Below are 27,292 nucleotides of genomic sequence, written 5' to 3'. Positions count from 1 at the left end.
ATACGTGGGGCGCCTAGACTGCTAGGCCACCAGCGCCCCTTTCTTCAATTTTATGAAGTGAAAACAGCAAACCAGAAAGGCAAATGGAAGCCTGTCTTCAAAGTAAGTGTTCGGCTCTCACTCATATTTTTATTGCAAAATGACATAACACATATGGAGCCAAGTTATGTTTACCCTATCAAAATACGCTGTTGGCTATTGAAGGGGAAGTCTGAGTTGGTCAAGGGGGTTCAGAACATTAAAGCCCCTCATACTTTAATTTAAGCCTTGATACAACTTCCCTGATTGTGTCAGCTCCAAAGAGGCCCCAATTCTCTAAAAACAATTATGTAAATAAGTGAAATCAACTATTTACCTTAATTAAAGACTTTCACTTAGAAAGGATCTGACTCATTGTGATCTCAATCATTAGTGGCTCGAGATTCTAAAACCAACTCCTGCCTCCACTCCATCGGGGAAGATGCATAATTCAAAACCATCTTGGGCACGAAGCAGCAGACCGCAGACCTACAGTATGATGAATAACAAAGAGTCGGCTGCTCTTCTTCACACATTATCATTGACAGAAATCAGTGTAGGAGCTGATCTGTGGTCAGCGGGCCCTCGCTCAGAGCTCCCTGCAGCTTTTCTTTGTTTATAATGTGCTAATGAAGACTGATGCTGTTTGGTATTGACCCCGCTGCAGTGATGAGTTGTTGGCTGTTGCCAGGTTTTTAGATGCATCTGGGGCTGTTTTCACCCAGCAGTTGTTACAATTAATTCTGCAGTCAAACAGTTCTCCTGCACACTTCACTAGGATGGATACAGAGGGATTATTTTTTATAGTTTTGTGGCATTACAACAGAAGACCTGGGAGTAATGAATGTGATAACACAAGTTGAGTTTGTTCACAGGAGATGTGTGGACATGTGGTGGATGTCACATGAGGATGTGAGGGAGGGGGGGTCAGCTGGTGGTCAGACTGTCATTGTAAGCTCATGGGTAAATTTTAATTTAATTCACAGACACTCGGATCAACCTTTGAGGTTTATGTAGGAATCGGATTATGGTCATATTAAGTACCCCCTCCTCTCTCTCTCTCTCTCTCTCTCTCTGACACACCCCCACCCTCCCCTCGTTTCCCCCTGTTTGAATGGGGGGCGCTGGAGCCGTCTGCCTGTCACCGCTTGCCTCTTTGTTCAGACGGATCTAGCTTCTCTCCCTCGGCGTAAGGCTGCTGGCGAGGAGGGGGACGGACGGAGCACCTTGAGGTGTGAGTGTGCGCGCATTTATTCCGATCCGGCAGATATCTGCGTGAGGGGATGAACGGCGCATAAACTGCCACTGCTGCTACTCAGTGAAGAAGGGGATAGCACAGAGGAAGAAGAAGAAGAAGAGGAGAAGAAGAAGAAGAAGAAAAAGGACTGGAAAGTCCAGGGCGACGAGGAGCGCTCGTGCACACACTCCCCCCCTGGTCTCCTCTGCCTCTGCAAAGTGCTGTTTCACCCTTGGTTTCGCCGTTTTTCGTCTCTGCATCTTCTGGGAGCTTTGGGGAGCACCTGCACTGAGGCGCGAAGGTTTCCGCTCACATTCCTGAGGGTTGCACTGCTGAGACCCTTCAGTTTTTTGTCAGAGAAGGTAAGACTGAGCGCGTTAAATAAATGTACTCTGCATGCAAGCTTTATGAAATCAATCATTTTAGTCAGTGTGTGATGTCTTAAGTCAGCTGCTGCCTGGAGGTGCCTGAGAGAGACCGCTCAGCTGCTGGATGAGGAATCAAAGTGTTTTATTTTCTTGGTTGCAATGAACAAATGAGATGTGAATATTTATGGAAATTAAAGAGTTTATTTATCCATTCAATATCCACTTAAAGATAGAATTAGTGTAGGTAATCAGTGTTTTATCTGGACCAATCAGTGCCTCTCCTCTCGCACCATCAGAGCCCCAGCTTTACAGACGCACATAAATCGCACCATTTGGGATATCTTTAATTATTTACAGGTCAGAGCTTTTAATATTGGTCTATATTTACGAGCCATGTAGAGGCATGCATAAATCATCAACTCACCAAGTAACCTTGTTACCGTGTCTTTTACATGGTTTCCTCTCAGGAGAGGCTGTCTGCAGAAGAACTTTTGGTTTGCACATTATTCTTAGCATGTGACACAATAAAAAGAAATGAAAGGTGAGTGTGCCTGCTGTTGACTGATGCAGATCTGAACACTTGAACAGGTGTTAGTGAAATCTCTTATGTAAATCGGAGCCCTTTGGTGAGCAAACAGCATGTGTTGAATATGTGCCAAAATCAGATCTTGTATTGATCCACCTCCAGAGCTGTCAGCTGGGCATGACATCAAAGATACATACAGGCTGGATTCTCGGTGATCAGAGTCATGCTGGGCTCTTTCACACAGTATTTTATATTTATCATGCCTGTGTGCTTGGTGAACTAATCTTACTTTTCTACTGAAACTTTAAAAGCGAGAAATTATAAAGAAAGCAAGAAAAAATCATGCTGAAATGATTGGTCGCCTGGTGCCGAGCATGTGCACACATCTTGGAAGTCTTCTTTTGATGGCTTCCTGCTCTGTAAACAAACACTGGCATGTACAAATCACAGTGAAGGAGGAGAACAGTTTGGGTCACCTTGACAAATGAGCTGTATTGTCTGAGAATATGAGAGCCCCTGCAGCCCCTTAAAGCCTGTTCTGTTTCCTATTCACTGCTCCGATCTGTAGGAGTCCAAGGCTTTTCTTCTTTGGCCTTGTTAGTGCACCCACCACCAGCTGTGTGTCAGTGCCATAAAGCAGGACGAGGTTAAGCAGGCAGCGCCAGACGAGGAGATGCATGCGTGTGAGAGATAACAGAGGGGGAGTGGAGGAGAACAGTGAGGAATTAGGCTAAGGGAGCAAGCTGTAAGTTTACAGCATGCATTTTTCATCGTATCCGGATGTGTGTAAGTGTGTTCTTAAAGAACCACATCAGAGCAAACATGTGTGTCAGTTTGTGTGTGCATGTATGTGTGTGTGTGTGTGTGTGTGTGTGTGTGTGTGTGTGTGTGTATGTAGATGTCTGCACTCAGAGGGATCACAGAGCGATGTTGTGCGGAAGAAGAAGAAGAAGGTCTGAGTCTAAAATAGAGTGGGAGCTCAGTTCAGCTGCCTGTTTGTTTATCAAGTGGCTCTGAGACGTCTGCAATTCGAGAAGTCACTTTGAGTGGGAGATGGAAAAGGAGTAATATAAGATGCTTTCAGACAAATGAAATGCCGAAGCGTCACATGATGGGTTGATTTATGGATTGGTCAGTTGATGATGAAGGCATTGGCAAAAACGATCCAACAGTGCTGTGATCTTTTTTGTTTTGAAGTGTAAAGATTTGTGCTTTTTCTTTGATTTGAATTGAATGTCTTAACATTTTGTCCAACAAAACAAGCAATACAATAAAATAAAAAATGCCTGCAGCTTCTCAAGAAAAAGCTTGGGTAATAAGAGAGATAATCACAATAATCAATAAGAAAAAAAGCCTTAAGTTGCCAAAAAAGTATTGTAGCACTGTCATTTTTACCAATAAAATGAATGATATATCCCTGCTTGTCTCCAGTTTGCTATCATCAATAAGTCTTCCTGATGGTTTATTTTCACTAAAAGCTAGAAATATTCTCAGCCAGCGTTTCATATTGTTCTCTATTGTTGGAAAGGGCCCTCTCTAATATGTCTACTATGTGATTATGGGGCCTGTTCCCCTCTAATACTGTGCTAATAGCTAACAGAATAGTGCTATATAAATGCAAATCAGAACAAGCGAGCAAGCGTTTTTAGTGGCCGAGTTAAAATGAACATAAGCTTCACCTCTGAGGCATCCTCAGGCCCGTTGCTTTATGGTTACTCTAGCCTGTTTGTTTAGATGAGGATATGATGAGTAGTTTTTTTTGTCCTAGCTTTAATTATTAAACAGAAAATCCAACATTTAACTTAACTGCACTCTTATGAGGAAATTTATGGTCTCTTTGCACTTTGTGGTTCCTTTTTGGTAAGAAGAGGAGAGGCTCTGATCTGACAATGACTTTACAGTTACTGGAGCTGAAACTGTCCACGTCTTCAGCACTGGACAGCTCCCAAAATCTAAGCTCTCAAAGATCAAAACCACAAACGTTTGTTAGGAGGAAAAAAAGAGCTCTGACTTGTTGAATTATGAGCTGCTGCATTTGGACATAATGTCGAACTCTGTTTCCTTCTCTCCATGGAATATTCGAAACCCCTCTCCTCTGGTGATTCCCCCAGCCGCCAAAAGCCCAAAGAGATTGGACAAACCAATCCATCAATCACTTTCAGTGTTTAGCCAGGGAGGGACTAGAGCAGCCCACCAGGCCAATCGTTACAGGCGTAGATGAGACCACAGCTGAACAGCTCAGCCACACAAAGAGAAAGGTCCCTCTCTTTGTCTTTGGCCGGGGGGCTCTCCTCGAAGGTGGTGACTGGTCGAAGACAAATGTTTGGCTTTACAGTGAGCCGAGGAGAAGCTCTGTACACTGGTACCAAAGTTTTTTCCATCCTCTGTAACAAAGACGATTAGAATGATTAATCACCTTCTGAGATAGTATTAGTCACTGCAGCTCTGTTACTTCTTGTTTTTTTTCCTGATGTCACAGTGTTAGATGTTGAAATATGTACACTCAGCGCTTCTTTCTTGTAGCTGTTAGCTGCTGATATGGGAATAAAGAGATAGCTGCGGCCTCTCACAGCACTGGCACTGGTCATAAACACTTGAAGGACACAGCTCTGTTTTTTTTTTTCTCTCACTCTCACCTCGTTGATATTCCACAGACTCAGCACATCATCAAAGATGAGGAATTCTTGGATGATGTCCAACCAGCATGTCTCTGTTTGTGTCTTTTTTTCTATTTTATTTCACCACTTCTCCCCGTGGTCAGACATATGGCTGTATTGTGTATGCTGGCCTTTTTATGGTGGCCTGTGTGTGTATGTGTGCAGCCAAAGACTAATATACTCAAGATGATGGCTTCATCTCATGCACCTGATCCTTTATTGACTCTGCTACCAAGAGCAACCTCAGAACCTTCACCTTTGACCCCTGGTGTCTTTAAGACACAGCTGGTGTAGTGTCTACTTAGACAGATCCCAGATTCATATGTATGTCCTCTGACACCAACATCAATACCTCGTTCAATATTACTGTTTACTTAAACATACTCTTCAGCTACAATACAGTTAAACCTTATTTTGTACAGTTCTTGTAGTCAAAGAAATGCGACATCTTTCAGCTCATGGTTTTGACTTTTGATTTGACTATTTAAGCTTCCCTGTCTAGCATTTTTTTGTGATTTTGTGATTTTCAGTGAAAAAAGCCTCCATACATTGTTACAGTTTTCAACTAGCCCATAAAGAGAGCTAAGGGCACTTTGATATTAAATCATGCTAACAGAAACATGACTCCAAATGAATGCTAATGTTGCTTTTTATCACCTTGATGTGTACAATAGTCTTTACTTAGACTATGAATGTTTAGAAGTGACTTATTTCCTTATTGTTTAAACAGAAATTTGAATTCTGTCTTATCGACTAATCTATAAATGGGTAACAAAACACTCAGAAAACAGTCAACAATGAGCACAATTATTTAACACAGCTAAACACAGGATCACAGAGTCTGCTGGCAATGCCAAATTGGTTTGCTAAATGTGGCTAATGATAGCAGAACTAGCACCACCAGCCTTCAGTCCTCCTTGCAGGTTAACGTCTCTAAGCCTGTGCTGGTTATGCATTGCTCCGGTCAGATGGTAACACCTGAGTTTAACCCAAAACAGCCTACAAAGAACTCTATCTCCATTTTCTAAATCAAAACCAAGCGGCAACCTCCGGTCTAAAAATATGAGTCCAATGCGGAAGTGCTAAAAACTGCAGTTCATCGAGGATCCGCTTGAGGCTGGCTCCGGAAGTACCAGAAACCACATACACACTAATTCAAAAAAAGATGATCTTTACAGCAGAAATAAACATGTTTACAGCCTGGTACAAAAGACCAGTGTTGTCCGGATAGCTCATTTCTTGATTGGCATACACTGTAGGGGGGTGAATTATTTTTCTAACACTGCAATTTTGAAGATATTGAAATTACAAGTCTTCCAATGTGAGGCACAGCTGACTTGATTGACAGGCAGGAACACTGTAGCTGTTGGCTAGGAGGCTCAAAGCCCGCCTCTTTATGTCACAATCGCTCGACAGCAGCAATATGGCTCCCGACGATGATTGGCCTCAAAACAGCGCTTCAGAAACAGATAGGTGACATCACGGATACTACGTCCATATTTTATACAGTCTATGATCAAAACACAGCCAAACTGCACCAGGCTACGAGATAACATCTGTGCTTGTTTACATATTGGTTGTAAAGAATTATTGCAATAGCCATGCCAGTGCTATAGCCCTCACTAGTGGCGGATGGCTATGCTACAACTTGCACACAGTATGACCAGCATTTCAGGCCAACATTAATACAAGTATTAATAAGTAATTTAACCAACTAGTAATCCTGGAACCAGCTACAGAGGGTGACAATGTTATATTGTGTAGTTGACTAAATGCACACATCCTTAGCTAAGACATGACCCAAATACGCTAAAGATATAAATGTGTGAATTATGGAAATTTAAGGTGAAAACATGAATACTTTGCCGTCACAGTGGGTGGATCCATTGGCCTTGTTTGGGCTATTTTATGGGGCTATTTTGCTAATGCAGTATGGGTCCACTTTAACCCTTTGACAGAAAAGGTCACTGCAGATCAATGCAGAGTTATTCTAAGATCACCTTTCCCCAACATAAATCATTTCTGCCCTGATGGTATGGATTTCTGCTGAATTATATTATACTCCATCATAATGCGCATTGGCCACTAAATGGTTTGATAAATATGGAAATTATTTGAATCATATGCTATGGCCTGAGCAGATACCAGATTTAAATCTTATTGATTACAATAGAGATTGTAGAATTTTGATATTTTGGACCATTTTGTTGGTCAGGGCTCTCCAACATCATCATAATGCTAAATTGTGTTACCTATATGTCAAAATAATGGGACAGTAAGACTTAAGAGTATCTGAATTATGAGATAGGAGTAAGCAAGTTAAAGTTGTTGTTTAATTGTTGAAGGTTTTCATTTCCCTAGCAGACATGGTCCACCTGTCCTTTGGAACATACTGTATCTTATCAGAGAAAAAAATCCTACAGATTCAGTCTCTCATTCGGTGAAGTAAGACCATTTTTCCTTTTTGGGTAAAAGGTTCAGCTGTGTCAAATATATTGATGTCGGTTTGGTTTGATCCTTTTGGATGCATTACAGAAATGAGGGATGATTGATTCATCCCAGGCTGCTGTCTGGGTTTCTTTTTCCTCTAAAAGCAGGCCTGATACAGTGCTCTTACGCTCTGTTCCCTCATATATTAATCTAATGCATTTAATAACACTTGTTCACCTCTCAGTCAAAGCTAGTCCTTTTGCACATGACACCCACAGAAAAAACACACATAGATTGTGCCAGAGTGGAGAGGAAGGAGAGAGAAAAAAAGAACAAGTCTGAGCTCATCTGCAGGTTTAAGTTTATTCAATAGATGCATGTCAAGACAGCTGTCAATCTCCCACACAAATTAGAGATACATGTGTTACATTTTAGATCAGTCTTTTTCCTCTCTGCAGTCTGCTCAATTCTGAATGTTTAACTAAAGAAAAGAAAGGTGTAACAGGCCATCTACTTCTTATACTATAAACTGAAGTCATGACTCAAATAGTTACCCTCCTTTGTCTTTTTTGCGCTTCATTTGTCAGTGAAGGATCCTTCAGAGTGATCTAAATTGCCTCCTCTCTGCGCTTTACTGCACACACATCCAGCCAATTCCTAGCTTGGCTCCTCCTAAGCATGCTATCGAGCTCTTTTAAGCAACCCCTGTCCCCGTGCCCAGTCAGATCAATGGTGTTGGTGTGAGAGGACCGAGTGTGTAATCCTGGAGCTGGAGGCACTAGCAGCTTTCCAGAGTCTCCTCTCCATCCGAAGCTCAGGCCAGAGCTGCATGAGTCATTAGATGCTTTGAGTGTGATTAGTCACCACACAGACACAGCAAGCACAAAGAGAGGCTGTGAGTTAGTGTGTGTGAGAGAAATAGAGAGTGTGGAAGATGCATGAAGAGAGCGGGAAGAGAATACCTGATTCAGCTCAGCTCCCTTCTCTTTCCAGTTTTTTAATTTCTTAAGCGATAAAAGCTTCATCAGTCTCACTGAATGTCTCGTTTATGGAAACAAATCAGCTTTGCAACTTTCACTTTTATCTGTCTTAACAATTAATGAAGAAAATTGCTTCTTTGTGAGATCATAATTTCAGCCACATTTTTTATCTTGCAAAAAGCAAGTTAATCAATCAATCAATCTTTATTTGTATAGCGCCAAATCACAACAAATTGTATCTCAAGACGCTTTTACAAACATAGGAGGTCTAGACCACTCTATGTCAAATTATGAACAGAGACCCCAACACCAAGACAGGGTAAGACTTAGTCTTACCCCACCTTAATCCACCATGAGCATTGCACCCCACAATATTTAGCTAGTTACAGTGGGGAGGAAAAACTTCCTTTTAACAGGCAGAAACCTCAGACAGAACCAGACTCATGTTAGAAAGCCAACATGCCTCGACCGAGTTGGGTCTGGAAAGAGGGATAGAGGAGAATAAGAAATAGAGGGAGCGGTGATAGTGTGAGACGAGCAGCAGAAGTTGTTGGCGCTGGAGTCCAGCATGTCCGTGTCTGCTGGAGTCCAGAACGTCCACAGCAGGCAAGGGAGCTCAGGGACTCCAGAAAGGTCTATGGTTAGTAACTTTAATGGGACAGGCAGAGTTAAAGTAAGTGATGCGGGGGTCAGGGGGAGGGGGTGAGATAAAATCCCAGTGTGTCAGTGCTTCAGTTCCCCATCAGTCTAAGCGTATAGCAGCATAACTAAGAGCTTGTCCAAGCCTGAGCCAGCTCTAACTATAAGCTTTATCAAAAAGGAAAGTTTGAAGCCTACTCTTAAAAGTGGAGAGGGTGTCTTCCCCCCGGAACCTGAGTGGTAGATGATTCCAAAGGAGAGGGGCCTGATAACTGAAGGTTCTACCTCCCATTCTACTTTTAGAGACTTTAGGTACGACAAGCAGGCCTGCATGTTGGGAGCGTAGTGTTCTAGAAGGGTAATATGGCACTATGAGCTCTTTAGGATACGAAGGTGCCTGATCATTAAGGGCTTTGTAGGTCAGAAGAAGGATTTTAAACTCTTTTCTAGATTTTATGTTAATAACAATTATAGAGCCTCAATGCAGTTTTCCCAAAGAGATTTCATCATGAAAGTGTAGTATTATCAGGGTGATGATGAAATAACCTTCTTCACCCTCCTCTACCTTCATCTTCTTCTTCTCCCGTCTCACCACTTTGTCTGTCACTCATCAAGAGGTGTTATTCTGTTGTTCACTCTGCCACTTTCTGGGGGTAATAGTTTTGTGAGACATGATTAAAAGAAAATGGGAAGGCGAGGAATTACCTACCTTTTCCTATCAGGTCTCTGAAGAGGGGAAATGACTGACAGTTTGTCTCTATTGTAAAGCTCTGTTCCTGTTAGTCCTGGAGTCCGCCTCTCAAGCTACATTACTAACAATAATTCTGCTGTTCTGGTCTTCATGCTGTTGCAGAGAAAGGTTTTGGAATTTCTAGGAAAGTTTCATATGAATATCCTGTCGGGAATACATAATTCCCCTGAGGGGGAAAAGCAAAGCTGTCTTGTTGGCGGAAAGCAATATAACCACTAGAAAGGAAAAACACATTGACTTTTTCCACTTAAAGAAAAAACATTCCAGCCTTTCAGAAACCAAAAGGAGAGTAATATTGTATGGGAAAGAGTGTTATGTCTTTAACAGAGGTAGCAAATGTTCAGTATGTTTGGCTAACTAGCTTAAATTCACACCAAGCAGCATTTAGCTATTGCAAGCCAGTTAGCTTGGTTTTTGGTTCAAACTCGGCTTCCAGAGTTGAAAACAGTATTTGTAAATCACTGAATTAACTATCGGGTCTAGTAAATGTGAAGTGTTTTTGTTATTTATAACGGAATTGTTGTGAATTTGACAGTGAGCTTTCTGTATTTGTGTTGGCAATTGTTTATTTTGTGTCAATTGTGCAAGTCATAAGCAAGGGCCATAAACTAAGGGCCTGTGTCCATTAACACAGTTTTTAGAGCTAACAGTGCCCATGACCTCAATTTCATAGCGCTTCTCACCAGTCCTTGCTGTTGCGGGGTTAAGTAAGTTGTCTCACAGCAGTTCTGCTTCCCTCTAGTCCGTAGTGGCCATTACATTTGTTTTCAAACAGTCTGTATGCTTCAGATTTGCTGTCATTGGGTGGCATTTTACAAAGTAAACATGAACACAGCAGATAGAAATCCTGTGGTAGCATTAGCAGCAGCTCTGGAAATTGTACCTAAAAAAAGTGTGGTTATTTTGTCCTCTGTATTGACCTCCACTATTGTTGCTGAAATTGATTTACTAGTCCGGCCCCGTCTTGATTTAGACTGGTAGTTGATGGAGAGGGGACATTGATGGCGTCAATTGATTTGTGCCTGAGGTTATTTTTGCGCTGAGGAAGCTGAGCACTGAGGAGCTGCCAATGCTAAAAACTGTGTGAATGGACACAGTCCCTTAATCATGGATTTCTGTCTCCCAACCTTGGCTAGCTAGGTTACTTAATATTCACAGTAGGCTAAGTATTGTACACTCAAATAAATAATTTGTTGGGTGAATATAATAAAATTATGGAAATAATTTCCACCTAATTAAAATGCTTTAATTTAACGAGACACAATTTTGTTGAACCAACTAATTGTAAATATGTTGAGTGAACATAAAGTATTGACGTTACCAATGTTTACATTTAGCAGTTTAAATGTGCCAACTTAGTTTACCCCCAGTTGGTGTCAAGTTTGGAAAAAGACCACAAAACGGACTGGGTTTGTTGGAATAGAACTCTATTCCCCAGAGAAGGCAAACCATGACAAACAGAAAATATGGATCTTGACTTGGTAGCCTTTAAAATAAGTGCTTACTGATTAAGACATTTCTCCACCATAGATGTCGCACGTTACTGTCACTTCTGCTCTGGAGAGATATTGCAGATAGGATGCCTACCTAAACCCTTAAGGTTGTGTTGACATAAAGCAGTCTTGTAGTTTTAAGGATTTTGCATGTCGTGTTAAAACTACATGAATTAAAAATGTTTAACCACTACACTGGAATTAATATAATAGAAGCTACATGTTATACTTATGTTGATAAAACATAAGTATATGTAAGTCTGTGTAGACAGATAATTACTTCCAACATCAGAGACAATACTTTAATCTCACTTGATTATTCAGTTTGAGTTTGAGTTTAGGCTAACATTTGCTGCTTTTCTACACTCTGTGTTTGGTTTGGGGAGGTTAATTATACAGCAATTCAACATTTCAGGGATAAGAATATCAATATTTTCCAGTAGAATTATTTAACTTGATGCCGTCATGGGTAAGCTGGAGTTTAACTCAGCAAGTGTTAATTATCTAGCTAGCTGTAAAGGTAAGCTAGCTGATGCCAGCAACACTTGTCTTTTTAGACCTTTATGGAACGCAAAAAATGAGCAGTCTGCTTTTGCCTATGTGAAATCCAGGTCCCTTTGTTTTTAGAATCACTAGACTGCATTATGTGGGTCAATTCGCAAACTTTAATTCATGCATGCAGTTTATTTGTTGTCTAACAGAGATGCCAGCTGCCAGTGTGTGTTCTTGTGTTGGTGTGTGTTTTAGTGTGTGCTACCCTGCGCACATGCTCTGTGCACATGAATGCAGAAGGTGAGATCCAGTGACCTACCTTGTGCAATGGCTGGGATTTGGGGCTTTATAGGAGCTGTACCATTACAGGGTCATGTGTATGTGAGCCAAGAATCAACATGGGACCCAACTTGGCCTGATTAAGTAAACCTTTGTAGTCTGTGAACACAGACACAGACACTCTACACAGTGTAGCATGATGGAGGCATTGTGGGCGTAAAGCTGTCGTGCTGGGCTCACAAACATGATTTATTCTATCACCACAACAGCAGCTGACATGATGCTCTGCACACTTTTCATGTTATTTTCTTCAAGCTATTTTCCCACAAAATGCAGAACCAAAGGGGATTTGGGTCGAGGGGCCTGTCTTTCCTGCGTCATGAAGACCGCAAGGCCTCTTGGTCTCCGGTTTCAATAGATTGACAGCTCAGTGCTGAGCTGTACTGTATCTCTGCCAGCCTTGTCTGTTAGCTCTCAGTGGATCTCTGTCACTCCTCTCATCGGCTCTTACAATGGAGCGAGGATGTGTCCTATTCAGGCGACATCGTGAAAATGTGTCAGATGGACGTCCACATTGAAGACCACTGAAGCATTTTAGAGACCTCTGGCTCTTTTCTGCTTAAGACACAACTGTGCTTGTGAGAGTGGCGTGGGGCGATTCAGAGGGAGGCGCTCTTGACATCTGATGTCTGGTCCTGAACAAAAGGTGCTGCTGGTTAGTATGCAGCTGGTGCCACAGGATGGCCGGCTCACTGTAAGTTGTAAATCCCCTCTGGTAAAACTTTGAAAGGCGCCTGTCTATAGGCTCACTGTGTTGTATGTTGTATGTTGTATAGCATCCTTAGAGGTATCCAGAGACTGCGCTCTGTATTCTGTTTGTGTGGATAGTGTCTGCTGGGCTTCAGCCAGTCCCAGGCCCTCGAACACAACACCCTCTAATGCTCTCTGCTTACAAGACTGGGCAAACTCCTCAGTGTCATGACCCTCTCCAAGCCCTAAGAAATCTCCTGTCTCCCACCCAGCTAGCTCGACCAATGTTCCAGACCCCTTAACATGCAGGGAGTCCAACGACTCGACCCCAATCTGTCACAGCCCATCACAAGGTCCTAACCCACCTTTAGACATGGGGTGCCTCAAAGTGTGTGGCACAGCGGGCTCTCACCCGCACCAGAATCTTCTTGGTCGTCCACCATTTAAAAGTGCCCAACAAGTTGTTGTGTAACGACAGTAAAGTTTTGTAGGTGTCACAGAGTGCTTTACCATCGGAGAGGAATCCTTTTCTCTGCCTCACAAGCTCCAGTTTTATCCAGCTGACGGTTTAACTGAGCTTTCACAGAGGGAAAAGTGGGCATTATTCCTGTAATTTATAAAGGGTTGAACTGGCGTTACGTAATCTTCTTTCTAGGCATCAGGGATGCTGTTGGCATGAGTCGGTGTTACCTTGGTGTATGCAAAGAGGTCTTTTTGCTTTGCTGGATAAATGATTTACTTTATGTAACTGAAAATCTAGAGAGTCCAAACATAAGCAGCAGCCTTATTTCTCAAAGTCTTAAAACGGGCTTTTAGCAAGTCTCAGTTGGCAATAACTGTGCAGTCAGAAAGGCATATAAAGAGCCATCTTTCTTCCGCCAGTAAATGAATAATTTAGGGTTATTGGTGTTTCTTATCCCCGCCTGTTTGAACTATCTTTAGAAAACAAAGCTGTGTTTTCTTCAAACAGCATCTTCTGCTCTCATCCTCGGTTCGTACCAGTACGGGGCAATAACGCTCCGTTTCAGATGTCTCTCATTGAGCTGAGAGACGTCGGGCCCCAAGCCAAATCCTCTGGCAAAGTCAGCAGCTCATTTCTGATGTGTGGTAGGATTTCCTTTATGGTGTGCAGTAGGAATGCACCAGGATCTCTGCAGTACACTACAAGTACATCAATCTCTTACTTTGAAATGAGTTTTCTTCAGAGTTTGAAGTAAGATTAAATTAGACTACATAATGTTCTAATGACCTGGTTTTACCAGTTTAACAAGACTGGAATAAAATGTTGGCATTACAGCATCAGAGGCAACACTAGCTTTTTAGGTAGAGTGGGTTTGGAGTTAAAGAGAAATGCAAATAGCTGTTTTACAGAGGCAGCTGCTGGAAAACATTGAATTCAAGCTCCGGTGGCTGTTCCTTTACTGATGTAACATTGTTTATTTTGTACTATATAGGAGAAATGAATTAAATATATATTCTACATGAGGAGTCACCGTCTGTGATACTGTGAGAAAATCACCACATATGCCCGAGAATTAGTTTTCATGGATTCAGTGTTCAAGGTCATTTTAAGCCATTTGATGTGTATTGTTTTGTTGTAGCAAAGGCATCACAATGAATAAGAAGAAGAAAACAAAGTGTATAATTTTCCCATTCAGTCACCATATGAAGGTCAGCATCGACTGGTTACATCTTGGCTTTCTGTTTAGACGTCTCTACACATCTTTTTTTTTCCCATCAGGTCACAATTCTTCCTCTGTTTAATGTTTTATATTTGTAATTGAAAGGCATCACTCTTTTTGGTCTGTTGCCATGGATTTAGGTCAGTCTAATTAGCCTGAAAAGGTTTTTATGAAACAAACAGCTGTGGAGTTTTTTTTTTAAAGGCTCACACAAAAGTGAGCTGACCTTCAACTGAGAAACATGAAAATGACAGTGACTTATCAGAAAATACTAAAATGGAAAATAGGCTGCACTTGTATAACACTAATTTAATCATGGGGTTCAATATCTAGCTCAAGGACACCTCAACATTCCAACCACAGGGAGCAGGAGATAGATCCGTTGGTCCTTTGATAAGTTGACAACGCACCTTTCCAGCCTAACCACAGCTGCTCCCAACGGACTGCATTTATGATGCTATCATGTGATGCTTTAACACCAACATGCTTTGAAAATTGCACAACACTAAGAGCAGTGAGCTACAAGCATAGACTGTATTACTAATGTAAGTAGTATCCGTGACGTCACCCATCTGTTCCTGAGCGCTGTTTTGAAGCCAATCAACGCCGGCAGCCATATTGGAAATGCAGAACTCAACCAGGCAGAGTGTGACGTAAAGAGGCGGAGTTTGAGCCTCCTAGCCAACAGCTATGTGTTCCCGTCCGGGAGTCAAGTCAGTCATGTCCTTATTTGGGCAAAAACTCGTAATCTTAGTATCTTCTGAATCGTCGCGTTAGAAAAAAATTCACCCTCCGTACAGTGTGTGCAGATAGAGAGATTAGCTACGTAGAGCCAAGCTGTTTTTTGAACCAGGCTGTAAACATGTTTATTGATGCTGCAAAGATCGTCTTTTTTTAATTGGTGTCTATGTGGTTTCCGGTGTTTCTGCAGCCAGCCTCAAGCGGATTCTCGATGAATTGGAGTTTATAACACTTCTGCATGGGCTTCATAGTTTGAGACCGGAGGTTGCCGCTTGGCTACAAGGCTATGCTCCCACCACGTTCAGTGAAACTGTTCTAAACTTTGGCACATTGTAGTTCATTTAACTGTTGCTTGTAAATGTTGTTGATTCAATCATACATTTGTCAGTGCTAGCTTAACTGATCATAATGCTATTCACTCCTACCTACAGAGCTGTGCCAGAATTGCCTTAATCTCTACAGTCAGAACACTCAGTTGAATAAAGACAGTAAAATCAAGATTACAATGTAGAAAAGACGGGCTCTTCTTGGGGGTTACTTGGATGGAAAAAGATTGAAATGTGCTCCTGCATAACAATTTCCATTGAAGTCAGCAGGTGTCCACAGGGGGCAGTTTCTGTCCTTTTTAGTAGCTCTTTCTAGTAGCATCTGTGCCGCCATTGAAATTCTGTTAGCTACCAGTGCAATGGTTGAGGCCAGCCTGTGGTGTCATTAGGGTGTGAGATAAAGACCCACTGCCCATGACCAGTTCACCTGGGGACTTGCTGGTCAGCTCGTCTTACTTACTCTTTATTAATTAATTCTTTACGAGGTTCATGTCCAAATAGTATACCACTGTTTTTTTGCATGCATGGTTATTAGGAATGCACCGATCCTACTTTTTAGGTCTCGATACTGATATCAATACCTGGGCTTTGGTATCTGCTGATACCAATACTAGCCGATCCGATCCTGGTATTGATTTAATAATCTCTATTCCTTAATGTAAGGATAGAATCATGTTTTGGCAACTTCAGGCTTTTCTGACTTTGTAAACCAAAATAAAATCAACATTTTTAAACTGACAGTATCATTATTCAAGATATAATAAATATGTAGCAGCAGTTTGGTGAGTTAATCTTCATAACCACACATGGCGTCGCACTGTGAGTTATAATGTAGCTTTGGCTAGTCTAGTGCTGAGGTCTGGGTAAAATATTGTAACCTCTCTTTGCATTTTATAATTGTATATTGATAACACCATTGCATATGATGCAGCCCACTTTTCAGATGGACCAAAAGGTTTTAAGAGTGCGTCAGTATGTCAGCATAACACAGTGAATTGATCCTAACACCCTCCATGCTCAAATTTTGGGATGCCGTATTTTAACTCTATTGTGATTTAAAGTAAATTCAGCCGCTTTAAACCCAAATTGAGGCATTGAGCAGTGCTCCCAGGCCAACAGCTATGTCAAATGGAGGAGCAAGAGATCCTGCAGCTGTGCCGAGCTGAGACCGTAGATGCAGACAACAGGAAGAAAACGGTGATGGGGTTTTTAAATATATACCAAATTAGGGTGGAAGGAAATACTGTATGTTTGAAAATATGCAAAATAGCCCTTTTTAGCTTTAATCTTCATCATGGCAGACAACATCAGTTGATTTGGGAATTATACTAAGGGTACTGTTCATGTGAATGTATATAAAGAAAAATTGTAATTTATCTGCAAGGGGACAGCATGCTCCTTACTTGGCTCAAAGACACACAAGGTATCATTTTATTGTGCATAATGTGCATACTTTTGGAAACTCTTAACACAGATAACTGCAACTTAACAAAGATACAAACAAATATCAATACATAAAAACAACAATGTGTTTCTGCATATAAGAGTGTTTGATACATGCATGGACTCAACCTGTGCCTCTGTTTTCTACTGGTTGCGTTTTTCTTTATGATTCAGCCTCATTGCCGTCCTGTGTTTCCTCCCCTCTTTCTCTCTCTCTCTCTCTCTCTCTCTCTCTCTCTCTCTCTCTGCAGGTCCAGGATGGCAATCGCTCTGTGTGCAGCTGGGCGGCAGATCCTCTTCGCACTCATGCTGCTACTCTGTTTAGGCTCGGGTAAGTCCTCTGCTTTACACCTCCAGTATTTTGTGTCCTTAAACTGCTACTTCTCCAAGGCCGACAAAGACAACCACCAGCAGTTTCTGATTCGAAGAAGAAATGAATCATTTGGACACACGAGTGATTTCAGCAAAAAGATAGAAGGAAAACAAAAGAGAGAAAAGAGTTGAAAAGAGTGCATGCAGGAAGAGGGTGGGTAGTTGGACTAGAATTCAGAAAAAAAACATCACTTCCCACATAAATTTTTCAACACACATAAATCCACAGGACAGGTCTGTGCTAATTTCAGTGTTGCAAATGAGAGCTGACATGCTGAGGATGTTTGCAGACATGCACGGTGGGATTGAGCTGGAAAACCTCCAAAGCCATTTATACAAGTTTAGCCCACCATCTGTTCCATTACAACCGCGCATAAAATTCACAATTATGGTACAAAAAGACAAAACATCTCCAGGCTGCAGGTCCCCGGGGATAGCATCGCAGGTTTGAGGTGCCACATGCAGCCTGTAAAGATGAGTTCATCTACTTAATTACGTTTTCTGCAATCGGTAGTCATGACGTTAGTCTGGACTTTTTTTAAGAACAGGAAATGCTCAGCTCTTTTCAAAATCTGAACTTAACCTAGCCTAGTCATTTCACTTTGATATCAGACAGTTTTTACCTCACATTCAATCATGTTTATTTCCATTTTTTTAGCACAAGGATCCAAAGACAAACCAAAAGATCCGCCCACAAATTAAAATCTCAAAATCATGGATGTATCCTGCTTTTACTTTGCAATTATACGATTGAAACATCCAATTATATATATGTATATATATATATTTCAGTAAAAGCTGTTTAAGAATTTGTATTCAGAATGATTTCATTTGGGTCAGTAATTCCTGATTTCATCAACTCAAATTTGCCCTAAAGCAGTCAACAAACTTACATAAACATACTGTGTCAAACTAGGACATCCAGACAAATAAATTCTGTTTACTGGCATATTCTATGCAGTCTGTCCGCTAACAGGAATAAGTGGAGTGTATGCTTACAGTGTAGGAGTTGTACATCTTTGACCTGGCAGCACGACTCTTTGGCAGATACACAGAAAATATCTGGTCACGTTATTTTTACTTTTCCTGACTTTATGAGGTTACAAGAATCACTATGTGCTGGCAAACCACCGACTGTGTAACCATAGATATAGTATCAGGCACATCATCAATGTGTTTCTAAAGAGGCGTTTTAAAGACCAAAGATTGTAGCTGCTAAATTGAAAATGCTGGCTCAACCTAACTTTTCAATCAATCTGGAAAATTCAAAAAAGGTGGAGCTGAGGTGAGTCTTTTGACTAACAGCTACAATGTGCCCTCCTGTCAGTCAACTCAGCCAAACTCTTCAGTGGTAAACACATTACCTTCCCCTCTGCAAGACCTAGAAATGAGATATCTGTACATATAGTCTGCCGGAAGTACTTTGAAAATGCTATCTTTATAATAATCAGGGGTTAGATCAGTCTGAGGCTCAACCCCTGCACATACAGGCTGTCACATGATGCACAATCACTTTTCTTTTCTTATCTTTTTAAATCTAAATTAGTTTTTTGCTAGCATGCTCCAGGAAGTAAGCTGAGTATAAACTGTAAAATTTGTCACATCGGTCATGAATCATCACAAATGGTAAGGACCTCCCCTATCCATTCAGCCCATCATATGTGTTGATGCACACAGTGCAGCTTTGGGCAGCACAGAGTGGGGATGTGGCAGCCCATCTCAGCCACTATCAGACTGAAAATTAGAGCAAACTGCTCAGAGCTGCAGAACTTAGTGGGCGTTTTTGTGCTTGAATATCATTAGCACAATTTGCTTTGTGAATTAGACCTTAATATGGTGGGGATAGCTGGAGCAAATGATGAGTTAACTTTTCAAATTGTGCTTATTTGTTTCTTGGATTAAAGTACTAGAGGACCTGAAATAAACAAGTTTAACGAGATAATTTGAAAAGGTGTCATTTTAACAGCCTGATGATGTTCATATTTGTACTTAAAGAAATAGTCCCACACCGACTATAAAACCAATGCTAGCAAACAATTAGCTTAGCATTAAAAAAGCAGTAAACAGTGAAGCGGCTAAGATTGAAAGGTGCCGCAGAGGCTAAGTGGGCTCCTGTTTGTGACGAGTCTTGCCATAAATCAAAATCAAAGTCCAAGGAAAGTTTTCTATTTATTAACAAAACACTCAAAATAATTGGATACTAAAAAAGATCTAAATAAACGATAATAATGACGATGACGGTGGCGGTGGCGCTTTAAACAAAAAATATTCAACCCTACTCACCCTCTTTGTATACCTCCCGCCACACAACTGAACAGTTACTTAAAAGGTAAACCACACCCATGAACCCAAAACCAGAAATGAAGTAAAGCATAAAAAGGAAATAATAATGATTAAGAAATAAGACATGAAAATAAACATTATGGCCCCTACAAACAGATAGCCTGACATTGTTTGAGGGTTATGATATCAGCTCACTAATTAATCCTTACAAGCTTTCTGAATAAGGCACGTCATGAATGTATTATAAAGGCCTGGAAACAAATTTTAATTTTACCCAACCACTGGCAGTGTTGCAGTTAAAAAGAGACCACAGTGATAGAAGATAACTCTTTAACACTTTTAAGACGACACCTTAAACTGAAAGCTGGGGCAGTTATGACTCTCTGTGATGAAGTTTTGATCCTCATAGGTTTTATTTTTATGAAACTTTACTCAGGGGATTTGAAAAGAGAAAGTGGTTGAAAAAAGACTGCTGAGGTGCGGTGTTGGATCCAGGGGTTTACAAGACATCTATCCCACAGGCGACTAATGGTCGCAAGACCCCAGGTAGCAAGTCCTTCTGGCAAATACTATAAGGATAATCTTAGTGAGCTTTAGAGGAGCAGGTAGGTGGATTTTGTTTCCTTTGGTACAAAGCCAGTTAAGTAATCCAGTCCAAGCAGATTGTACCAAACCAGGTGCTGCCTTCAGCTACATGTAATCATTTTACAACTGAATAACTTGAAAGGAAAGTTTTTGAAATGCAGTCACAAATATTGCACTTTAATCACTGGTTGTTGTGGTAATATTTTTTAACATTCCCTTGCTACGTGTTTGTCAGCAGCAATAATAAAAAAGCACTTCATGAAAAGACTAACTGTGGCATGAAATTATTAGATTGGGTTGTGCAGATTCAGTTTAAGGACATGATATGTGCCTTGAAAGTGTTCTTGCAGTGTGTCTGTAATCCAAACAGCTCATTGGACTGCGGAGGAGGACTGACAGGAATAAGAGATGGCATCTGTTAATGATAGAGAGTGTCCTTTCATGTCATTCCCAGCTTCCTCCTTTTAGACTGTTTTTCTTTTGTCCCATCTGTCACCGCCATGCTACAAGGTACACTTGTCATCTAATGACAAACTCCTCTCTCGATTCCCTCTCTCAGTTTTTTGAGTTCCCCTCTTTTCTTCTGTCTCCATCTCTGGTTTCCCCTTTCTTTTTTCTCCTTTCCTCTTCCCCTCATTCTGCCTCTCTCTCTCCGTTTTCTGGTAGTTGTGATTCTGTGATTACATCAGATTTTTTGGGGGGAAGGCAGCGGGGGCGTTCTTCAGCACCGAGAGATGCTCTCAGGGGGTTCAGACTGTGAAAGCCGGCCAATCTAAATGCAGATGAAAATTTCTTTCCGCGATTCAACTCCAGCATGTGCATTTTTCCAAATAGGCCTTTGTTTTTTGTTGTTGTTGTTTTTTTTACGCAGGCTCTCTTGTTACTCTCATTTAGTCTTCTGCAAATTGGCTAACAATGAAGATTTGAAATGGGAGGGCCAGGGAAGAAAATAAATACAAAAAGCCCTAAACAAAAGTGTCTTAAGCTTATTAAAGCTTAATAAAGATGTCTTCTGCTTTTTTGTAGCTGTGTTGACAGTCCTTGATTTTTTGAGCAGAAATAGCTCATGAACGACCCATGAATTATTAATGAGTGTACGGCAGATAGGTTTTTAAACCTTTGGTCTTTGTTTGTCTTTTTTCAGAGTGAAGAAAAAATAAAAATACAAGTAACCAAAGGTCTTTTCACTTTGTTTCTGAAGATTTCAACATTTCAGTCACATCTCATACTCTTCTGTAGAAGCTGAATGACTGGAGTCTTCATTATACTATGCAAATATTTCCAGGAAATTTACTTCCACTTTTATGTCTAGAAAGTATTTAAGTCTTTTGTGATTAAGGAAAAAAATTAAACTTTCATCACAGGGAAATAAAGAACCTTGGGTTGGTATGATACACTGAGATGCACAGAGGAAAGAGCCACAGAGAGGAAGGAATCTGTTGGTTAGCGGATGAAGTCTATACAGGTGATCCTGTTGTCATGGTTACATTAAACCTGTATGTCATGGCAACCAGACAGTGAATGGATGATATCAATCTGCAGAGCCAGGACGTCTTAGTGACAACAGCTTTACATTGAATGAAATAAATTTAAATGAAGTAGTGTGCGTTGTTTAGGGTCATTTTGTGAAGAGAGAAAATAACATAAGATAAAAAGGATCCATTTAAATTTAAATAAGCAAACTCAAGCCTTTGAGCTACATTGTGTAGAACTGCACGGACGTCCTTGAGATCCTCACGCTTTGATTCTTTGCAGGCATGATTAAAACAAGTTTCTACTTGGAAAAAATGGACGTGAAAGCCAAACAAAACCCCTGAATAACCTCATTTAAAAGCTGAAGTACAACCTTTACTTTCTTTATATCTCCTGCTCTGTAAGTTCAGGAATGCTATACAACAAACACCCAGATTGAACACCAGACTTATTTCCTGCTTAACAAATTTATTCCCTGAATCATTGTTTCTTTGCTTGTTAGCAAAATGTCCTAATTGCATCATCTAATTATGCACCATTGTCTCTCTTGTCCTCTGTAGGCGCAGCCTCCTCCATAGTGAACATGCGTAGGATCACCCATCCAACAGTACAACAATCTCTGGCAGGCAAAGCCGTCCTCCCCTGTGTGTTCACCCTCCAGCCTGACTCCTCCGGCCAGCCCCCCCACCTCCTGTGGACTCGTACAAGGCCGCCCGCTGTAGGAGAACAGGGTGCTGTGCTGGAGCAGATTGTGCTCTCTGCTAAAGGTAAAACAAAGAAACAATCATCTGGTTTGGTGGAGATTAAAATGACCCACATGAATGAGAACATTTAAAGATACACTTAACAATATTTCTTGTCAACCTTGGCTCAAACAGCGATGCAAGCTTGAAAAAGGTCATTCACACATTGTTATCACCTAAGTCTGCTGTTCTTCTCTTCTATTTAATTAATTCATCTGAAGATCTCACAAGTAAAATAGTAACAAAGAGCTCAACAAGCTGACAAAAGCAGCTCCCTGAATTAAAATGAGATAATTCTTCTTCGCAGAGGTTTTCATTGTACAACCTAAATGCTTCAAACCTCCCTGAGTGAAAGGATTTCAGCAAAGTGAAGGCTCTGTGTGGATTGATTTAATCTATCACAACTACTTTAAAGTCTTGGCGTATTTGGGCTTAATGCTTTGGTTTTACTGCCTTGAACCTGAATGTTTTCTGTTCAGACTCAGTGGTCCCTTTAGCCTTGTTTTCAGATACAGCTGGAAACAGAGGCATCAAAACACCTGCAGTACCTGTTAAGCACCAAAGACAGCACACAGCAGTAGGCTTAGACTATGTGCAGTGAGGATTCCAAACAAAGTGGATAAATGTCTGTGATCTCTGTGTTAATAAATGTTAACTAGAAGCAGCAATCTAATATGCTGTTGAAATGGAAACAGTTATGTATGCAACAAAAGCCAAGTCAATGTGTTTTTAAATTATTTTGGTCAAAAGGAGCACAAGACCACACACTCCTCTGAAAACTGTACAGGTTGTTGACTGCAGTAGATAATAAAGGTGTAAGTCAGGTTATGTAAATAAAGAGCCAGAAGTTCCCTTTAGGGAGGGGGCGGAGCTTGTAAATGATAGGCCAAATCAGTGACCCTTTAGGTTGGTTCAGGCTACAACACTGCAGTCCTTTAAGGTAAACACTCATGTTTATGGAAAGTTCAATGACTCTTGTGATATTGTTTGTTTTCTCTCCTCATTCCTCCTCTACACAGCACCACAGGAGCTGCGTTTGTTAACGGAGCTGTTAATCATGAGGTTACACTCTCTTTACATATGGATGCTCAGGCATAAAATATCTTGAGAAGAACTAACTATAATGACAGTAACTGTATTTAAGAAAAGCTTATTTGATGTGTGATATAATTTAAAGTTTGACCCATGTCCCATCTGTTAATATGGAGGCTGTGGCTCAGTGGGTGGAGTCGGTCAACTATCAATCGGAAGGTTGGCGGTTCGATCCCAGCTCAGGCAGTCACATGCCGAAGTGTCCTTGAGCAAGACACTGAACCCCGAATTGCTCCCTCTGTTGTTCAGAGGTGTGTAAATGTGAACGAATGAGATTAGCTAACACAGATGGTCCCTCACTGTAGCAGTCTCTACCATCAGTGAGGTGAGTGAATGAGTATGAATGGGTGAATGTGACAAGTAGTGTAAAAGCGCTTTGAGTGGTCAGAAAGACTAGAAAAGCGCTATATAAGTACAAGGCCATTTACCATATAACCTGTACCAAAGCCAGATAGCAAGAGGAGCTCCAATTGTATTGGCTTCAGTTTGGGGAGCTGTCATTTCATCCATCTTTTTATACACTCTATACCAGGGGTGTCCAAACATTTTTCAAAGAGGGCCACATTTGATGTTGTCAGAATACCTCAGGGCCAGTGGCTCCTACTGAGAGTTAGGAATCATAAAAGTTATATATGAAATATTTAATAACAATTATTTTACTTTTTATCTCAATAAATCAGTAACTAGGTAGTCCTCAGTTCTCCACGAGCCATGTAAACAACGATCAAACTTTATCTTCTTCTGGAGGAAAATGTTTTTCATTAGGGTTGGGCAATGTGGGAAAAAATATTGTCTCATTATTTTCCTATGGCAGGATCATGATCTGGATTTCATCACACTTCTTTTTCATTTTGTTTTTAAGACTTTTCTGACCAGCAGACAACATTTTATAACAATAACACAATCATTATTTTCCTGAGTTCTAAACAATTTTTATGCACCAAATTTAGCCTTTTCTGGAAAATGTCCTAATTTTGATCTTGTCTTGTGTCCTCTTTTGTGTCTTCTGAACTTTTATTGACATTCTCACATCATGATAAAAACATTAATTTGAAAACCTGTCAGCTTTAAGAGTTCTTGTGTTTCTTCTTTATTGCCGTCTTGCAGAATTCCCAGAGCTTTGGCTTTTATACAAGTAGTCCATATGAAGCTTTTTGAGACGTTTCTGGATTGACTTTAGTTTTGTTTGTGCGCTTGAAAGAAACTGCAAATGTACAGATGATTCAGAATGTGATTAATTTCTGTGCTATAAATAACACAATTTAAGATGGAAGCTTGGGGCCATAAATAAATGGACCTTGGGCCGTGATTGGCCCCCGGGCCGCACTTTGGACACCCCTGCTCTATACACTCCAAAGAAAAACACAAGGCTTTAACCAGAAAAATGCTGTTTATGTCCTGTGTGATGCCACACATATTTATTATAAGGTGATGGCCTCTAGTGGAAGTATCACGTGTCTAATGTTACTCTCAATTAACTAACAGTAGTCCACCATGAGCAAGCACTTGGCAACAATCAGGAGAAACTGTCTTTTAAGGATGTAGAAACCTCAGGCAGAACCTGAATGGTGGACAGCCATCTGGCGACTGGCCGGGACGAGAGAGAGGGATAGAAGGAGAGACAGAGAGAGCATGGAAACAAACAAACAAAGCAAAAACAACGGAAAATACAGACTTATCGCTGCAATGCCAATAATTATCATTCATCTTAGCAAGTAGCTTAGAACCACATACTTAAGAATACAAGATTGGTCGTAACCAAAACCTCATTTTCCGCTTGTTTATCTTTGACAGTCATGAGTGACATTTTGGAGAACAGCAGTCGTGGTTATTTTTGGAGTCATTGGCAATCGTTCTGTCTTTGTAGAGCCTGTTGTGCATCTCGTTGTTGCTCGTCCCAGCCAGATTCAACCAGTGAAACACAAAAAAAGAAAAGACTAGAACAAGAAATATTTCATAAGAAAACACCAAAACTGTTCTAGCTTTGAAGGACGACTGTGTGTTCATGACTCAATCACATGCTGTGAGGTGCTGATTGACAAAATGTTTGGCCCAGTTGAGCTCATATATCTGAGTTTAGTTTCTGAAATCTAAACTCTTGACTCTTTTAATGAAGAACTTCTTCTTCTTTTTTTTGCCAAAGGTGACGTAATCAAGGTGAATAAGGCTTTCAGCGGCCGGGTAATGCTGCCAGGATACACTGCCAACCCTCTGAATGCTTCCATGGAGATCTCTGGTCTCCGTACCAACGACTCAGGCACTTACCACTGTCAGGTTGTCATGGGCAACGACTATGAGAGAGACACCGTGCCCCTGGTGGTCTCTGGTAAGTTGAGCAGATGCTAACAAAGAGAAAGTTTAAACATGTGAAATAAGCAGAAATACTGCTGACACACTGAGCAGCTGTAGATTTCTGACTTCATTGATTTCTGTTTTGTTTTGTTGTGTTGATGTGAGACAGATAACAGCAGCTTTAAAGCAGGGGCAGTGCCAGCCCCCTTCAGCTTCTTGATTTAATTAAACATTAGTAACATTGATTCGGCATATCAATAACTTAATGAGTGACTTAATTAATTCCGCCTGTTGCTCTTTGTGTTGGTGTTGTTTTGTTATCTAGTTTTCCACTTGAGTAATTGTGTAATTCTTTTAATTAAGGTGTTGGGGCTGAATACAGATTATTATGTGAGCTCATGAGTGAAGTTTCAGCTGGTGCTCACATAATGTGAGATTGATCTGTTTGCAGCCACAGTAACATGTGTATTGATCACATCCCACTGATCGATTGATTTTAAACTTGTTTGTTTTGATGAATCTATGAAATAAACTCCTCTCCTCCTGTGTCTGTGTAGGTGTGGTGTTTCACTACCAGGCTCTCAGCTCTCGCTACGCCCTCACGTTTACCGATGCACAGAAGGCCTGTCAGGAGATCTCTGCTCAGATAGCCACGCCTGCTCAGCTATGGGCGGCGTACTATGAAGGCTTTGCCAGCTGTGCGGCCGGCTGGTTGGATGATCAGACGGTCCGGTGAGGAGACGCTCAATAACTTTCTTTTTTTTGGGCTGTCACATCCTACTGATGTTGCTCGCTAGTTTTGGCAAAGTCTGTGAAAAACTAATATATTTATACTAAGTAATCTGCAGTTTATTGACATGAGTCTTTTTTTTTCTTAACAAGATCCACAGACAACATTTTTAATTGCTAACTGCTGTTACTACAATAATTCTATCATAGCAACATGGAATCGTTCTCAATTTTTGGTACATAATTTAGTTTGAGCTTTCTTGCTTAGTGTTAGATGAGAATATTAAAGTTCTATATTTTTGGGACAGCCTTAGAGAGACAGGAAATGTGGGGAGCAGAGAACTTGGGGGAAGACATGCAGCAAATGGTCACTGCCGGGAGTCGAACCGGCGACCTCTGCAATGAGGACTTTAGCCTCTGTATGTGGGGTGCTTAGACCACTAGACCACCAGCGCCCCTAGATGAGAATATTAATACAATTCTCAAGTCTTTATGGTCACTATAAAGCTGTTGTTTTTCTCTCTAGTATAGTTCATCTTAGCACAATAACTGCAGCAAGAAGAAAGAGCAAGGATCTGAAATATTTATACTTCAGTTTTGTATGGTTAAAGCAAACAATACATAATGTCTGAGTAATCTTTGGGGGTGCATTTAGGCACCTTTAGTAACTTTTAGATGATGCAAAGCCAGAGTGTAATCCTATTTTCATAGTAGACCAAGCTAACTAGCTTCTGGGAGAACTTCCTCACAATCTAAGAGCATGGCACTGGCACCAGATCTTCAAACCAGCAAATGTTTTTTTAGTTTAGTTTAGTTTATTTATTATTCATCGTGTCATGCACCCAAAAGTAGCCCATTCCATATGGACTTACAAGACACTACAAAAAAAACAGAACAAAATAGGAGCAACA

General features: G+C 40.9%; 1 protein-coding gene across 2 annotated transcripts in view; it reads left to right on the top strand.

Annotated features, from left to right (window-relative positions):
• Window positions 1-789: 789 nt before the first annotated feature.
• Window positions 790-27,292, top strand: part of LOC117826169 (neurocan core protein-like) — a 63,326-nt gene continuing 36,823 nt past the window's right edge. Inside the window, exons 1-5 of one of the 2 annotated variants that reach the window (XM_034702054.1) lie at window positions 790-1,617; window positions 17,064-17,143; window positions 22,086-22,292; window positions 25,504-25,686; window positions 26,210-26,384. In XM_034702054.1, coding sequence (XP_034557945.1) covers window positions 17,071-17,143; window positions 22,086-22,292; window positions 25,504-25,686; window positions 26,210-26,384 — 638 coding nt within the window. In that variant the 5' untranslated portion in view covers window positions 790-1,617; window positions 17,064-17,070. The remainder of the gene's footprint in view (window positions 1,618-17,063; window positions 17,144-22,085; window positions 22,293-25,503; window positions 25,687-26,209; window positions 26,385-27,292) is intronic. The other variant, XM_034702055.1, reaches the window with a different exon arrangement.

The sequence above is a fragment of the Notolabrus celidotus genome, chromosome 15 (genome assembly GCF_009762535.1).
Source record: "Notolabrus celidotus isolate fNotCel1 chromosome 15, fNotCel1.pri, whole genome shotgun sequence".
NCBI lineage: Eukaryota > Metazoa > Chordata > Actinopteri > Labriformes > Labridae > Notolabrus > Notolabrus celidotus.
Note: the sequence above shows the minus strand (reverse complement) of the source record. Positions and strands in the feature narration are given on the sequence as shown.